The 17763-nt window shown below is 31.0% G+C and overlaps 2 protein-coding genes across 4 annotated transcripts in view; one reads left to right on the top strand and one right to left on the bottom strand.

The window, feature by feature from the left end:
• Positions 1–5768, top strand: part of LOC113401353 (sushi, von Willebrand factor type A, EGF and pentraxin domain-containing protein 1) — a 62316-nt gene extending 56548 nt beyond the window's left edge. The window contains exons 27-36 of one of the 3 annotated variants that reach the window (XM_026641232.2): positions 205–276; positions 681–871; positions 950–1123; positions 1384–1560; positions 1929–2090; positions 2221–2345; positions 3193–3343; positions 3755–3953; positions 4050–4366; positions 4738–5768. In XM_026641232.2, coding sequence (XP_026497017.2) covers positions 205–276; positions 681–871; positions 950–1123; positions 1384–1560; positions 1929–2090; positions 2221–2345; positions 3193–3343; positions 3755–3953; positions 4050–4366; positions 4738–4769 — 1600 coding nt within the window. In that variant the 3' untranslated portion in view covers positions 4770–5768. Of the gene's footprint in view, positions 1–204; positions 277–680; positions 872–949; positions 1124–1383; positions 1561–1928; positions 2091–2220; positions 2346–3192; positions 3344–3754; positions 3954–4049; positions 4376–4737 lie in introns of all 3 variants that reach the window. The other 2 variants (XM_026641231.2, XM_026641234.2) reach the window with 2 other exon arrangements.
• Positions 5769–9404: 3636 nt separating this feature from the next.
• LOC113401360 (probable phosphoserine aminotransferase) lies at positions 9405–17305 on the bottom strand. The gene is made up of 8 exons (XM_026641248.2): positions 17151–17305; positions 16935–17065; positions 15006–15121; positions 13158–13319; positions 11449–11543; positions 11125–11294; positions 10104–10364; positions 9405–9547 (listed from the first exon to the last, which is right to left on the bottom strand). Exons 1-8 carry the CDS (start codon positions 17199–17201, stop codon positions 9442–9444), a joined length of 1092 nt encoding a protein of 363 aa, XP_026497033.2. The 5' UTR covers positions 17202–17305; the 3' UTR covers positions 9405–9441.
• Positions 17306–17763: the final 458 nt, after the last annotated feature.

Genomic DNA, 17763 nt, shown 5'->3' with positions numbered 1-17763 from the left:
GGCGTAGGTGCTAGAAGATCGAACTTATTTGTATTTTAGTGCACTTCTATTGTAATAGTTTTAACAAGACACTTCATCACTATAGAGATTATATTTACAAGTTTATAACAGTACAAGCACAAAATACTTCGAACAATAATAAATTTAATCAAGATCGCATGTTTTTCTTCAAACACTATTGCATGACTTTTATTTGGCACCTAGGACAAGAAGCAATAGAGAAGGCCGTCAAGCCGGAGACACATACAGCATCGAACTATCTTTTCCGGCTGTAAAGTAAGTAACAGTTTTATTGCACTTAGCACCATAGTGTTTAAATTAACACTAATCAATACAAATTCAAACGATTTTTAGGTATTTATTTACCTTAAAAACAAAACTTAGAAGTTTTGCTACTGTATTTATTATGTTTATTTTATTGTAAAACTCAAAGTAAATGTTTTCTTTTTCATATATTTGGTGATATTGAAATTTAATTCTATCTTAGCTTAATTAATAGAAATTTCGTAATCTATGCGAAAATACCAGGTGTAACCAATAAAATAATTTCTAAAACACACACTAATATTGTTTATAAAATATTGCTGAAATATTTCAAATAATAATTTACCTTTAACGACATGAAAAAATATTATTATTATTCACATAACATATAGTAAATACAAAATTAAACTTTACAGCGACCCAGTAATCAACAATGGTAACAATGAACGCTCTACTGTTAAACGATTGCTGGAGAAACTCATCCTCGAAGACGAACAATTTGATGTACGAAATATACTTCCAAATACTGTACCAGATCCGGCCAGTCTAAAACTCGAATCAGACTATGCCTGTCCTATGGGTCAAGTAGTTATGGCACCTGACTGCGGTAAGTTCTTAGAAGTAGACAATATTATATTTATCCATTTTATACCAATATTTACATGACAATATTATCTCTTTGTAGTGTCTTGTGCTGTGGGTACTTACCTTGATGCCGCAAGTGATTCTTGTCAGCCATGCCCTGCGGGATCTTATCAATCTGAAGCTGGTCAATTGCAATGTACGCCCTGTCCTGCTATTGCTGGACAATCTGGTGTCACTCAAGCGGCAGGCGCTAGAAGTGCAGCTGATTGTAAAGGTAAATTATCGCAATTAAAAATAGTAGTAATATCATTATTTTATATTTCCTACCATTGCATAACTTGTTGAATTAATTATCATTAACTTAATATCTAACTACTACTCCTCAGAAACAAATTATTATTCAAATACGTGATTTCTGATTAAAGATGTAACTTATTCATCTTTAATCAGAAAACGTTAAAACATCTATATTTTCAACAAGTAAAAAGTAAATGTATTTTGAAATAAATTGCAATATCCTCATGTCAAATCTAGAGAGATGCGCCGCTGGCAAATACTACGACGCAGAAGCAGAACTATGCAGGCCTTGCGGTCATGGCTCTTATCAACCTCGCGAAGGAGCTTTCTCTTGCATTGCGTGTCCAAGAGGTCAAACAACACGAGCCACTGAGGCAGTATCAGCTGCAGAATGTAGGGACGATTGCCCATCAGGTAAATATTTATTTAATTATTTTAATAACACCGCAAAATGTCATGAACAGAATTTCCTCTTTATATATTGTTAAGAGTGTATTTGGGCTAAATACAAGAACAAAACTGATAGTTCGATTCAATGATAACTGTAACCGACTCAATAGAATGTTCAAAAAATTTCAAAAAATTCTACCAACACGATAACCAAAAATGGCAACTTATCAAACTTTTACAAATATAAATTTTCCATGAGCATTTTCATTATTTAAAAGATTAGATTTGTCAAAAAATATCACAATCAACATTAGTAATGTGTCATATGTTGTTGTATGTATGTATGTATGTATGTTAATAAAAGTATCATATGACAACTATTCAAATTTCAGGCGAGCAACTGAGCAGTGATGGTGGATGTGAGCCTTGCCCACGCGGCACGTGGCGAGCCAATGGCTCTGGCGCAGCATGTGCGCCGTGCCCGTCGGGCACTACCACACCTCAAGCTGGTGCGGCTTCACCTGACCAATGTTCACTTCCTGTGTGCAGAGCAGGTAAATTACCCACATTCGATAAAATAGTTTGTATTTTTTTTGCAAAAACTTTACTATTTTTCCACCTCGTTGGTTTAGTAAATAATGATCGTTGACATTTTAATATTTGATTTATGTCATTAAATTTCAGGTTCCTACCTCAACGCGACTCTGAATACATGCATACAATGTAAGAAAGGAACATACCAATCAGAAATGCAACAAACGATATGTATTCCTTGCCCGATCAACACCAGTACAAAGGGACCGGGCGCGGTAATTATATATATAACCTTACTTACTAAGATAAGCCGGCACAATAAGATACTTCCTATATTCACTACCCCTTTTGTGATGTATTTAACATCAAGCTCTTGAATATAGGTGTCTACTGCAAACAATCTGATTAATACTGATATTCTATATTTTAAAATAGTGTAGGGTGAGTGTATTCCTATGTGATGCAGAATGAGTGTGCCAGTGTAATGTTAAGCACGAACAAAGTAGTGGTTGTTTACGCTAAATAGCATCTGTCAGCAAATTTATTTGTCTGTCCTATATAAAAAATAAATTTGGGCATACACGAATAATATAGATTGTCAATCAGTCATATGAGACACTTATTTACAAATTGAGGTTGATTGGCGTGTTCCGAAATTGTGTACAGAGTTCGAATAAATGAACCAAATAGAATTCAGACTGATACAGACTATACATATTATGTGTGTCTGTTTACAAACGTTGATTATTGTTTATTTAAGCATTTACACAATTAGCTCTTGGGCCTCATTATTGCCTATACTATTAACAAGAACTACGCAACACCGCGTACTCAATATACTTGACAAAATAATTATACATTGACAAAATACAATCACAAATGGATGACAAATCGACTGTTACAAAAAAATTATCAGGTTAAATTTTCACAAGTAACACCTCAACTAACGTAGTATTACAGTGTTACTTCAAATCATAGATAATTTTACTAACTATGGACGTTGTCATTCACTACCAAATATACAAATATCATTGTGGACCATCAATTTGTGCTCCCCTATTAAAAATTAAACCAAGAAAAGGCAAACGATAATCAGATAGTTTTGTTTTTTTTTTTAAATAGACATCAGAATCCGACTGCACAAATCCATGCGAAATTTTGGGTCCCGAGATGCACTGCGACGCCAACGCCTATTGCTTGCTGATACCTGAAACTAGTGAATTTAAATGCCAATGTAAACCTGGTTTTAATGGAACTGGCAAATTTTGTGTTGGTAAGTCTATATTTAAATCATTAGAAGACTGTCTTATATTTAACAATAATTAAGACAAAATAATAAATAAATTCATATTATTCAGTAAAAAAATACTTTTTGGATAAAGATAATTACGATTAGCTTAACTATATGTTACAGATTTTCTGATGATGTATAATTATTATACAAATATTATACGATGTATAAGTACCGTTTTATCTTGATACTAATAATATCATTTAACAATTCTTGTAAAGCTTAAAATATCAGGAATTGAATATTACTTAGAAATAAAATGGATTTTCGTCTAAATGTCTTTAAATGTTTTTAAAAATATGTAAAATACAAACTTGCAAAATTTTCAGTATCATCTACATTATTATTTTCCGTGTTATGGCAAATCATTAAACTTTTTCATTTTATTTCCAGACGTTTGCCAGGACTTCTGCGATAACGGTGGTGAGTGTGTAAAAGACGCTCGAGGGGAAGCTTCTTGTCGCTGCGCCGGTTCCTTCACAGGTCGCCATTGCAGAGATAAGAGCGAATTCGCATACATTGCTAGTGGTGTAGCAGGCGGAGTGATCTTCATAATATTCCTTGTACTTCTCGTCTGGATGATTTGTGCGAGGTTAGAATCTTTTATAGTTTTTATAACAATTTGATTTAAATTATAAATAAGCCTAACGGAAATTTTGATGTATATTTTTTCTGTACCTCTAAATAGATCAACTAAGAAGAGAGAACCAAAGAAGACACTAACACCGGCTATAGATCAAAACGGATCTCAAGTGAACTTCTATTACGGAGCGCACACCCCATACGCGGAATCTATTGCGCCATCACATCACTCCACGTACGCTCATTATTACGACGACGAAGAAGACGGCTGGGAAATGCCAAACTTTTACAACGAAACATACATGAAAGAGAGTTTACATAACGGAATGAACGGAAAAATGAATAGCTTAGCACGATCGAACGCCAGCATCTATGGCACGAAGGAGGATCTGTATGACAGATTAAAAAGGCATGCGTATCCGGGTAAGAAAGGTTGGTATTTGGAGCACTTAGATTAGTGCGCACTTCGTTTTCTTAAGCAGCATTACACGTCATCGCTTTATTAGTTTGTTACTTGTAACTTTTATGAATCATATATCACTTAAACTTCAGATAGTTAAACATTTTTATATATTTGTACAGAAATTATCACACAATATTAAAATATTGACACGCACTGAATTATTCATCTATTTCAAATTATATTGCACGATATCAGCATTCGCCAATAATTAAAATTGTTTCGTTTATGTACATAAATTATTTCCCGCTTTGTAATTATTATGAAGACATAATAAACAATTTGCATGACGACATCATAATGATGCAACGTTAACACGCTTGTTTCGTTTCAGATAAGAGTGACAGCGACAGTGAGGGTCAATAAATATATCGGAGGACTGCGTTTTGTCGTATTCTGGTCAAACTTACATAATACTATGTCGTATTAGTTTCAACTCTCGGTGCCTTGTTATACAATTACAACTTTTTATGGACTTAATTTTATCGGTTAGTTTGCCGAGAGATATTTTTATAGAATTTTGTACTCTCCTAGCTTTATTAATTAGTTTAATTTAAATTATGTAGATTAACACACTCACTGTTTAACATGCAGCCCCACCAAACGTAATATTTTTATACAACAAATCACTTTAAGCGCTGAAGCAAAATTTTATAGCGACAATTTAATTGCCATAAGATTATTTGACAGGAAACAGTGAATGTGTTGATGTTCTGAGATTACGATCAACAAAAATAAAATGCTCAAATATTTTAGGCAAAAGCCATAACGAAAAGCAGGTCTATCATTTGAATTTTACATTATAACAAGATAGACAATCAGCTGCAATTATAGCTCTTACAACAAAGTGTAAATATACTTTATAATATTTTTGTATATTTATAGTAGACCTCAAATGCGTTAATTATAATTCTACGTTTATTTTAGGTGTAAGCTATGATACATTGAGCATTGCGAGAGCAATGATCGGTTCATAAATGTTGTGTTGATATTATAAGTTAAATTTTTACGTTTTGTATTATAAACCGGACTGTACTTACTGTATTTTATATCAATATAATATGTAAAAATGTGTGTGGTTGTATATTGTGAAATGAATGTATAGGATGTTTTTTATAAAGTGAATATAATTTAATCTGCTATAATACGGGAACATGATTATTATGTTATTTAAAATAAACCGTCCAATTTAAGAAGTTTTAAGGACTCATGAATAATATTAATAAACATTGAAATTATAATATTTTTTATAATACTCATTGATTTCGTGCGTGGTTTGTATCCCATCACAATTATTACCACATTAGTGATTACTTTAACAGTAATATGTTTACAAAGAAAATAAATTAACATTACGTATTGATTTACATACGTTTTATTTTAATACCAATTAAACAAAAATACCTTTAGTAAATATTACTTCTAACATTCATTGATGACCTAGTTTGTATTCATATATAAATCACGTAACGCGTTTAAAAACATCAGACTCGAAGAAGGCCTTATCAAACACATATCTTTATAGACAACTTAGATTAAAACGTGCCAAATGATGAAATTTAATGTAATAATGCCACAAATCGGGGTGCCAGTAAATGTGGCATGGTTTATGTTTTAATTAAATAACAAAAAAACTAAAAAAATATTTATCTTTTAAATTAAGAATTAAAATTTTAGGATGTCGATTGATACTAAAAATTTGCGTAATTTTATTGCATTATTAAATAAACTAATCCACTACTTAAAAAAACAATTCATAATAGAAGATTATGCAACTAAAATTAATGGTAAATAATTTATCATACTACATATTTTGCGAAATAAAATAATGTCGTAACTTAGATTTTGACAAAATTGTAGAAAATACTACCTCAATTCCACCCATCCCATCGTATACAATGTAAAAAATTGCAAAATAAAGGATTTATCGGCTTTGGTTTTAGTATTATCGCTTGAAATTCAAGATATATGTAAAAAAATACTTTTAGCGCTATCGCCATTAGTATCTCTAATTATATTGATATTTACTATCATTATTGCATTGTCTTTAGGGCCTCTATATCAATTGTTATTGCAATTTTAATTCCAACATTCAATCAAATGTGAATCAGGTTAATAAAAATATTTAATAATAATCAATCATTTCGTATTATCCATCAGTCGATCATTCAACATCATATCATCAATTTGTCATAAATCACGGATTAAATTGGTTACAAATGAGATGTCAACTGTGAATAATAAAGTTCAAGAATACTAATATCCTCTTAGTGCTAAATGCAATTAAAAGCGATTTAACAACTCATTTGAGATATTCTGCAAGAACTTACGTCTCTTCTCAATCGTGATAAGTTGAAAACCAACTTATGGTGACACGCTATTTTGATCAGTGTCTTATAATTGTTATATTGATTGTTTGAGTCAAAGCCACATTAATTTTTAACATTTCATAATTGTGTTTTAGTGCAATTAGTTACAAATTTATTCTTGTTGAAATATATAGTAATGGTTCAACGAAAATTGAAATTATTGTGATAAAATTAAAAAAAAATAACAACCTTTTTTAAATCGGGAATCCTGTTAATAAATAATTATTTGTTTTGTTTTTATCGCAATAGTATCGTGTCAAAACAATATTCTTACATTAAATATCAGTCAAGTAATATACCGTTGTTATAATCAACAATGCGCGTTCTTCTCGATGGTATCTATATTCAGACGTAGTGGTAACTAAATTTGATTTAGTTTTGTAAAATAACGATTCAAAGGATAATATATAAATATAAGAATGTCTTGATTTTTATAAAGAAATTATAAATTATGTACTCACTAAAAGCGGACCTTCATGCTTATTTAGAGTACTAATTATGAACGTCAACTTAGCAACGGAAAGCAGATGCGACAATAATAAACACAGGCGACTCGGCTGGGGTGACGATGGTACGATGGCCGTGGCGGTTTCTTACTTATTGGTACATACTGCATAATATCCATCCATGAAACCAAAACTGGTGCCTATGAAATATTTATTCATTAGCGATGAGTCCTTTTGTTTTGCACATAGCCTACAGATTATTATATTTATATAATGAGACACACTTGGTTACGTAGTTATGAAGTGTATGAATCATACATATATACATATGAAGACTAAGTATAAATAAAATCGCATTTGGGTTAAACCGCTGGGCAAAGCTAATAAATAATAAAGGCATAATTCGTATAAACATTCGGGACAAGCAGTACATAAATACATTTAATTCAAATTTCAATTCAATTGAAATTCCGAATTATTTGAATTTCATTTGAAATTCAAATAATTCGGATAGTAACGATATAACAATCTTTAAAAGAATCTATACAAATATTATACTTTGTTAGTTCTTGACGCTTAAACCGCTGAATCGATACAGATGAACTATGATATTGAGATAGTTTGAGTCCGAAGAAGGACATAGACTACTTCTTTTGATTCACCCCTCGAGGGGTGTACTATAGGTAAAGTTTTATAAATTTGGAGCGAGTAAAGCCGCAGGCTCAGGTAATAGTATATAAAGCTAATTAAAAGAATAGTTAGATAATATACACATTATACACATATTATACACATTGTTAATAGTTACTCCCCTAAAAATGTTGAACATTTCGGATGTATCGTCGTGACTTGAACTTCTTTGTTTATCCAAACATTATTATTAATGTTTTCTGCAAAAAACCTGATGAGTTATTGTTTATACATAGAAATTTCGAGTGTCCCGTGTATGCGTTTTTAGGATTATATCCTTTGTCCTTCATCTTAACTCTACTACCGCACCAAAACTTCTCATAATCTAGAGATAATGAAAACATTCAAATTCATTATAAATTTGTATTACTTAATAACTATAGAAACATAGGAATTTTTCCACTTTTAATGCTGTCGTGGCGATTAAAACGATAACACAATCAGAATAGCATTAGAATACTACGACTTATCATTATAACTATATTCGGCTGTTGACAAGAAAGATTACATATCTTATAAGTTATGTCGTGTGACAAAAACATTACTGACTTTAGTATTAATGTTAGTAATGTTTTATTGATTTTTTTATTTCATGTAATATTTTGTATTAACCTTATTTAAAGTTAGTTTTTTTATAGCCGTTATCGCGTCAAAGGTGTCTGTCTGCGGTTATCATTAAAATTAATAGTGTGTGTAGACTTTAAAGTCGGAAGCGTCTCTTGAAAATCGGAACTACGACTATCTTTCAGACTACTTCTTCTTAATAAGCTCCGCATTTTAAAAATATGTATATTTAATCAAATAAAGTTATCGTTTTAACGTACACTACATAACGGTATATTGCTAAAACCATAAATTCTAAAAAAAATATTTAGATAGCAACATTTTTTCACGAATGCGTAACAACATATAAACAAAAAAATACCGTTTCAATGATATCAACATTATATAGAGCACCTAATTGTAAGTCGCAATCAATTTGATAACACGGTACTTAAATAGATTATTCTACTAGATACAAAAACACTCATTAAGAAATTTATCTTATGTATCCTACATACAAAGAGATAAATTATCAATAAAATAAAATTTTGTTTTATTCAAATACTTGTATGACAATACTTACAATACAATTTAACTTATTCATATGAAAGGTTAGGATAAATATTAATAGCTTTATTTAAGTAGGGTTTCACTTCGAGTATTTTTTTGGGTTCTGCACATAAATTCTTGAGGTAAAACTAATGCTTGTTTGACAAGTATGATATTTTTAAAGGTAAAAACTTGATATGAAATGATTTTATTTATTACATTAATCTTTATTTCCAACACCATAAACGGCAAATAAAGAGTTGTATCTTATTCTAATTCGTGATAAAATATAAAACTAGATAAGCAAGTTTATGAAAATAACAATTTAAACACAGCCAATCGTTAAGTATATTAAGATAATAACAACTCATTATTACAAATTCGAGACAATTAAACCGTTTTCAATTGTTGCTTTATAAAAACAAGAGATGTTATTAGAATTTACTTAGCATGCTTCTTATAAAATTCTTTCATGTATTTCGCTAGGTTCTCCACTTCTTCGACTGTAACTGCATTATAAGTTGATGCACGTATTCCGCCAACGTCCCTATATAATCATAAAAGCATGGTGAAAAAAATATATTATAATACCTTAATGAAGCTCGCATTCATCATCCTGCCCTTATCCCAATTTTACTTGGGGTCGGCGCAGCATGTCTTCTACTTCCATACTTCTATGTCGCACGTCATCTCACAAGTAACATTCTTTCTAACCATATCGTCTTTCACACAATCCATCCATCGTTTCTTGGGTCGTCCCCTACCACTACTACTAAGTACTCATTCCTTACTCTATCCACTCGCGTAACACCACACATTCCTCTCAGCATTCTCATCTCCGCCACATGCAGTTGTCTTTCAGTCATCCCTTTTGTAGCCCAACACTCTGATCCATATAGAACAGCAGGTCTGACCATGGTCTTATAGATCTTCCCCTTAAGTTTAAGGGGAATACGGGGTCACAAATTGTTCCCATAACCTGCCGCCATTTCATCCACCGTGTGTTAATGAAGCTCGCATATCTTAGAAAATATCCAAATCTGAATAAAAAAAACAAAAGAGGTGTTTAAGAGATAGATAATAATTTAGTTGTCATTTCTCACCTGTGTCCTTTAAGTTGGATTAGGTTTAGGGCCTCTGCGCCTTTCAAGAACTCTTTCTCTAAAGCCTCATCAGCTTTACCTATCCTGAACGGAATGTTCATTTTACTCCTAACATTCTTAGCGACAGGTGCGTAATAAAAGCCATTCGATTGTTCGATTATGTCGTAAATCAATGATGACTTCTTGTTAGCTAGTTCGGCCATTGTGTCCAAACCTCCTAATCTTTCGATCCATTGTAGAACTCTTCCCATAACGTGGATCCTGAAATATTTAAAGTACACATTACTGAAATGTGTATATTATGTTAGGTATAATTTCCTCCTGACCGAATTTCGACTACGGTGGCTATTTCACAGACTAAAAAATTGCGCAGAAGGCTTTATAGGGTTGCGTGTGCAAGCTCCATAGATACTCTCTATTCCCTTATGAATATTATCAATGTCCGATGAGACGGTAATCCAAGTCGGCCGCACAGAGATCACGCACAGAACCAACGGCTTTACGAGTTTTCCATATTTAGAGATATACCACATGCTATAATCATTGTACAGATATTAATGGTATGTACATATACTAAAGACATATATTGTTAGAAATGTCCTTTTCCTATACTAATAGTAGGTATAGATCTATACACTCAGGAAGGCGCGCCCCTTCTAGCTAAATTATAGTAAGGATGATGTTCATGCTTACAGGATTTCTTAGTGTGCGTGATATGACTATAATGTAAGAATTAACGCATCAAAAATTACATCTTATCGAAATATTTTTTTTGCTTGCAGCAAAAAATTTAAACTGGAGGACGCACCTTCGTGAGTGAACAGATCTATAGGATAAGTGGGAGTTACAATTCGACGGCGAAACTATGCTAATTTATCAGTCAACATATACATTCATTATTTGAATAATTATTATGATACATATACATTTTGATCTGTATATATATAATTAATTTGTGTATAATCGTATAAGATACTTTGAAGCATATTGTAACACAATTGTTTGAGTATATAGTACATACGCAAACATAGGTGGCGTGTTGAGTATAGAATCGGCCTTTGAATTTACAGTCCAATCTAGAATTGAAGGACAAATCGGTAATGCTTGGTTGAGGAGATCTTCTCTGACGATCACGAGAGCAACACCCGCTGTACCAATGTTCTTTTGAGCACCACCGTAGATAACGCCAAACTATGAAAAAAAAATTGAAAATATTTTTCATTCACGATGTATATTTACTTTTACTTGATATTGCTTTTCTCGATTCGCTTATCGTAATATTTGTCACGAATTAAATCGGAATAATAAATAGGATAAAGGTTTATTTTTGTTACAAATTACTGACCTTGGAAACATCAACTTTCTTTGACATGAAATTTGAGGACATATCAGCAACCAGAGGTACTCCTTTCGTGTCAGGTATGAAATCAAATTCAATACCTAAAACAATTAAATAATTCATTTTATACATAAACTTAAATAAATAAAGTCATTTAATTTTCAAATCCGATAGATTTTTTAAATTTGTAATATGTAGGCCGACTGAACCTACCGCCCATAAACATTGTCGCTGTAAAAAATATTAACCATTCCTTACATCGCCAATGCCATCATCAATCCTGGACATCAAGAAGTTCAGTCCCTATTGGCTATTTGTTCACTCACCGTTTAAAATCTGAACACAACAAATTATCTGAACATTTATATGAACATTTCAACGGTAGAAAAAGAGTTGACAAATAACCTACCCAGGCGAGCTTACACAAAGCCCACACACCAAGTGATCAAAAATTTGATAGTTTTTGAAAAAGAATCCTACATTTTAGATGTGCCGCCGTGTGAGATCCTATTTTATATTATAAATCAACAGAACTTCGTGAAAAGAAAAGTATATTAATCAAATATACAGGTATATAGAGGATGTCTTCTATTCTGGCACGAAGCAGAAACACCTGACGAAAACGCCAAGCGAGTAACATTTATGTAAATTTAATTTAATCAGACAATCAGCTTGTTTTTCGTTGCATTTCACTATTTACATTAAGCACTCGCGTAAGATAATTATTCATATTGAAAGCCTACCACAAGCGATATTTACACAGTTAATGGATTTAAATAAACTACATTTATCGTATAAGCTTTGCAGTAAGCAAACAAAACTATAACTATTAATATTTAAATCTTATCAAATTGAAAATGTTATCTGATAAATACGATCTAATAAACATGTCTTTTTTTTTATAAGTACTAGCAACCAACAGTCGCTATGTGATCGGATAGTACTATGAATAGCTACTATAAATTTGGAAAAACATTAATTCTCAATATTAACAAAACAAACACATTTCATCATATAAATACGCCGGCGATTTTTTTTTTCTTATTTCCTTTTTAATATATCTATTATATAAACCTTAAATAATAAGACATGTAGCAACATAAATTCGTTGGGGTAACTGTGTCTGTACGTGTACGTAATATCCACGTACACGTGCCGTACTTTGTAAGAATTATGTTGAAGAAATATTTTGAAATATTGTTCGCGTATAATTGAAAGGACTTAGAATAAATGCATTTCAAACAAATTAAGACACTTCCATATCGTATAAACATAGTTAAAATTATATATAAAATAATATAAAAATTTTAAACGCTTAACTCATTAAAAAAATACCCTCTTGGTAACTACGAAACTTACAGTTCCTATTTAAATAATTACACTGAATTAACTAGCCAAGTCAGAACATGTCATTTGAAAACAATATTTTCCGCATTCTACATGTTATATTTATTTTATTATCCTTCTTAATTTTTATATCTAAGTCCAAATGATCTCTTGTTATATTTAATATCAGGAAGATATATTGTTTCCTAATGAAACGAAAACGAAATTCTAAAACGCAAATATCGCCCGTCGTCAATCTAGGGAGCATCGTTGCGTATTCAACCGCGAATCCTTCTTCTTAAAAGGCGAGGAGTGCTTATGCCTAACGAGACGAGCCTTTTATATGAATTCTTTTCATTATTTTCTTAACTACCACGTCGTACGCTTACCGTGAATGGTCTCATTTGTGCAAATGTGTACATATGAGGCGTTAGGGTCGAGGTTCCATGTGGACTGGTCAGGTATGTCGACATAACGATCAGTTGACGGCAATACCAAGTTCACTTTGCCGTATTTCTTCGCTTCTTTTGCTGCTTTTGCGGACCATGTACCTTGAAATAAAAATTTAGTGTTACCTACAATGTACTAAAAGAATAGTTTACACTAATATCGATGGTAATATTATAAGTATAAATTTATTCGAATGTATAATATATTACATTCAAATATGTGTATATTTCTTTATATGTTGTATAAATAGACAAAGACAAAACAGTTCTGTGTGTCTAGTGAGAGTTTTTATAATTTATTTGATAACGCTGACGTTTACTGCGATCTGTATGGAATCATAACAGGGTGGAAATTCTGCTAACACTGCAGTTATGATTCTACTAACATTTAACTTTGAACTTATTTAAGAAAGTAAAACTCGGCTTAATTGTAACTGAGGGCGAATTCTACTTATTAATATCTTATTTATATTGGTTATGATCAGATCCAACTTCGACCAAACCGCAACTGGATCTTTGTGTTAGTAGGATAACAATATCGCTGAACGGCAACGATAACGCTTCGATTCGATTGCGATAAACTGACTTTGGGCGCCAATTCTACTAGAATATATCTACTAGTACTAGGATATCTACTAGAATTGACGCCCAATGCCATCTAGTAACAGAAATCGGAATCACAATTGATGAGTTGAATTTTAACTTCGCATTAATGAGTATCGACGATCGACTAATATTCGAAAGTGAGAACATTGCCCGTGATTTTTTAGTATTAAGCGAGTGCGGGCGTCAATTTAGACGACTAATTTCGTAAAACTCGCACTCGGTATACAATACTTAACTTTTCTGCTCTGTTTGTCAACCGATTTTCTTTCTTTTTTTTATTGGCCAGCTTCAGGTTTATCATAAACCAAAAAATTTGAAATAAGAGTACAAAAATATGTTGGAAACATATTTTATCCTTAATATTTTAATAATTATTATAGTTGAATTTTGACCACTGACCAAACAATAGTAGTATATAAAACCACCGATAAATCTATATTGTCTTGAATATAAACCTATCTTTAGTCAAAACCCGAGGTTGTGAAATAAATCATAAGCTTTTCCTTCCTTAACTAGCACCTAATGTTATTAGCAATGTAAATTATTTACGTACTTCATCACGAGCGCTAATTCGTTAGTGTTGATCACATACAATTTATTACTTCATGATTATAATTTTAACCTTATCAATGTTTGTTTACATCATGAGATCTATTAATAATATAATTTTTAAAACATGTATTAAAAATGTCCTCAAAAAAGGCGAAATGATCAAAAAAGAAAGTCTCTCCATATTTTCATTAAAATGCACTTTTACGACAGAATTAACTGTAACTGAATATTAAATATCAAAAGATAAAGCGGTTAATTTTACAATTAGATGACATTTAGATTAATGTAACATATGATTTAAATATGCTTTAGTTATAAGTAGCCGATAGGTTCTAATTGTTAAAGTGCGTGAATTATAACCTATTATTGTGGTTTCAATCCCCGGTCAATTATTATCACCGAAATTTTTGCGTAATTAATTTGTGTTTATTCATCTTGTGCTTGGCGGTGGAAGAAAACATCATGAAAACACTTGCACGCGCCGAATAAAAATATAGCATACTTGAATTCACCAGCCTGGAGCATTGGAGCTATTGTGGTGTGAGCACCTAAGACTTCTCCTCAAGAGGAAAATGCTTTGGCCCAGCTGTGGTACTTTAACAGACTTGTTACTTTAATTTTATAATTTACCTGTAACTACATAGTCTGCTGTTCCAGTTCTGGATATTAAGTTCAGTGGCACTGCTGCAAACTGACCCTGACCCCCTCCAGACAAGAAGATAACCTTGTAATTGTCTGGAACATTTCTGAAAAATAAAAATAAATATTAATTAATTTTTTTGATGAATGTATACAAATTACATGTATATTGAAAAATGGCTTAATATTTATTATAACACATATTCAGCCCAAAATGCAATGAAACAAATTAATATATTATTAATTGTATTAAAACGAAGATTGGTTAACACGTTTAAACAAGGAGGTAATTGTGTCTATTGAAAAACCACGGAGCTACATAATTTAATATTAAACAAAGTTTAATTAATTTGTTACATATATATAACTATACTAAAATTCAGTTAAGCCTACTCATTTAAAAATTGCATTATAGTTGAGTTTTTACTTAATCATGCTCGATCGGGTAAACGGATTCTAATCAAACTTGGCAAATAATCGATCAAGTATTGAGTTCTTGATAGTAAATAATGTCAGTTACCCCGCTAATATAAATAAAATGTATTTATTTACAGTAGAAATTTCATGATACCTATAACGTTATTAAACAAAATTGTACAACGTTTCTTAGCTCGGAAAATTACTTGGAGGCGTTCAATTCACGAAATTGATATCAGGATACACAATACTTTCAAAGAATACAATTGTTCAAAGATAAATAATATTTTTTTATAAATCGAACGATTTGGTGTTTTACAGTCGACACAGTTTGCAATCAACCAAAGATCATTGTTTGATATAAACGAGTAACTTCCAACATATTCGTAATTTGACAATGGTTACATTGAGTTTAATTAACTTCCATAACTTATAATTTCATTGTAATCCTATATGCATGATAAAACTAAATAACATATGAAATATTTGTAGATAGTATTTAATTAATAAAACAAAATTTGATATGAATATTCAACAAAGTATTCAGCACAATGTACAATTGAAATATCATCAAAAACATTACTTTTGAGAGCTGAAACGAATATCATGCCGTGTTGACCTTTAAACTTGTCGTCAATTATAATAGCGTTACGACTTAAATAATCTTAAAAACATCGATTTTCAAGTTATCTATGTATTTTAATACTCTAAAAATTTATGACTGTAATTCTTGAGATCATGGAATCTCCTTGAGACTTAAACTTTTAATCTTATATTTGAGAATGAGTACTTATCAGAGATCGGTGATAGACGAAGTGGCTGATTTAAAATTTAAATTAAAAAAATTCAATGAAAACAATGAGTATAATGCAAATGAAATAATAAAATTATTCAAAGCAAAGATGAAACCAATTATTAATTTCGTGTCTACTAGATTTCAATTACATACCATTATTACTAAAAATCGCAAAATAATATTAAAAATTATTTATTATTAATATTGTCACGAGATCTCTTAAGACCTGACAAGGTCTTTCGAAAAACAAATAACTCACATTAGTTTGAAAAAGAGCTTGAAATATTAAAATGTAAGTATATCGAATTTTAAGGTAACTCTCCGAAAACTTTGTTAATTTATAGTATTGTTAGATGCTATATCAAATAAAAGTTACATTTACATTTTATGCATATGGTTTCAGTTGCAAATGATGAGACTGCCTTTAATGTTCAAGTACCTATTCAAATTGTTGCTTTACACATTACTATTTCAATTCTTCTTCGAGTTTTCGAGTAAGTTAATCTGTTTAAGGAGTGTCTGATTTTCTTAAATTGTAAATTTAACGTATAACTTATTGTAAATTAAATAATATACATAACTTTGCAATGAAAAACAATTATTTAAAAGTTTTGAACTAATGTTCATGTAATAATTTCACATCGGTACGTAACTACAAAAGTTTAAACTAGATCAATAAATTATATTAGAAACCACAAAATACTTACAATAATCTCCGTACAACATCTTGTACATCTTTATTTAATTTAAAATACGTCGGTGAGCGGTGACTGGTCTCCAATAAACTAATTCCCGTACCATCGAAGTTAGTTAATTCATTCTTAAGTATGTCGTACACCTAAAGCAAGTCATTGAAATTTTAAATTCTCAAATCAAGTAATATTTACAACTTACAAACTTTGTTATGATAATCATCAACTTACCTCTTCTGGCAGTTTAGCCGGACCTGCGCCGAAGTTGTGTATTTTAGACATGATGATTTAAAATAAAGTTTTTAAAACGAACGACACGAGTTCCCCGTATAAGTTATCACTAACAACTGGTCTTCGTCCGAATAAGTGGTTTGACGCGATGAATGTATTTGCTATATAAAGAACGTTTCATACAATAAATGATAATATTGTGATAACTATACTATTTGTTACGCTATAAAAATATGCTATTACGTCAGGCTGGAATACATGTTTTTTAGAAAAATTCTCAGTAGTTTTTTACTTATTTAACAATAATTCAAAATTTTGATCATTCTATTTAATCGATAAATTGTAATGCTAGAAAAATATTGTGTCTGGCAAGCAATAAGAATTACTAGAGGAAGGTCTATAGATTATCTCAGTCTAAAACCAACCTAACGAAGTTTATGAGCTGGAGCTGTTAGGAGATTTTATTAAATTTAATCAAGCACATGACCTATTTTCGTATTATAATTAATGTACTAAATTAAACAGACTCACGATATATTTACCTTCATCACTATTCATAGTTTAGGTACTTATATTTATTTAGTGTAGTACCTGTCTGAGGACAAACGAGTTT

Source organism: Vanessa tameamea, chromosome 7, assembly GCF_037043105.1.
Source record: "Vanessa tameamea isolate UH-Manoa-2023 chromosome 7, ilVanTame1 primary haplotype, whole genome shotgun sequence".
In the NCBI taxonomy this organism is placed as follows: Eukaryota; Metazoa; Arthropoda; class Insecta; order Lepidoptera; family Nymphalidae; genus Vanessa; species Vanessa tameamea.
Note: the sequence above shows the minus strand (reverse complement) of the source record. Positions and strands in the feature narration are given on the sequence as shown.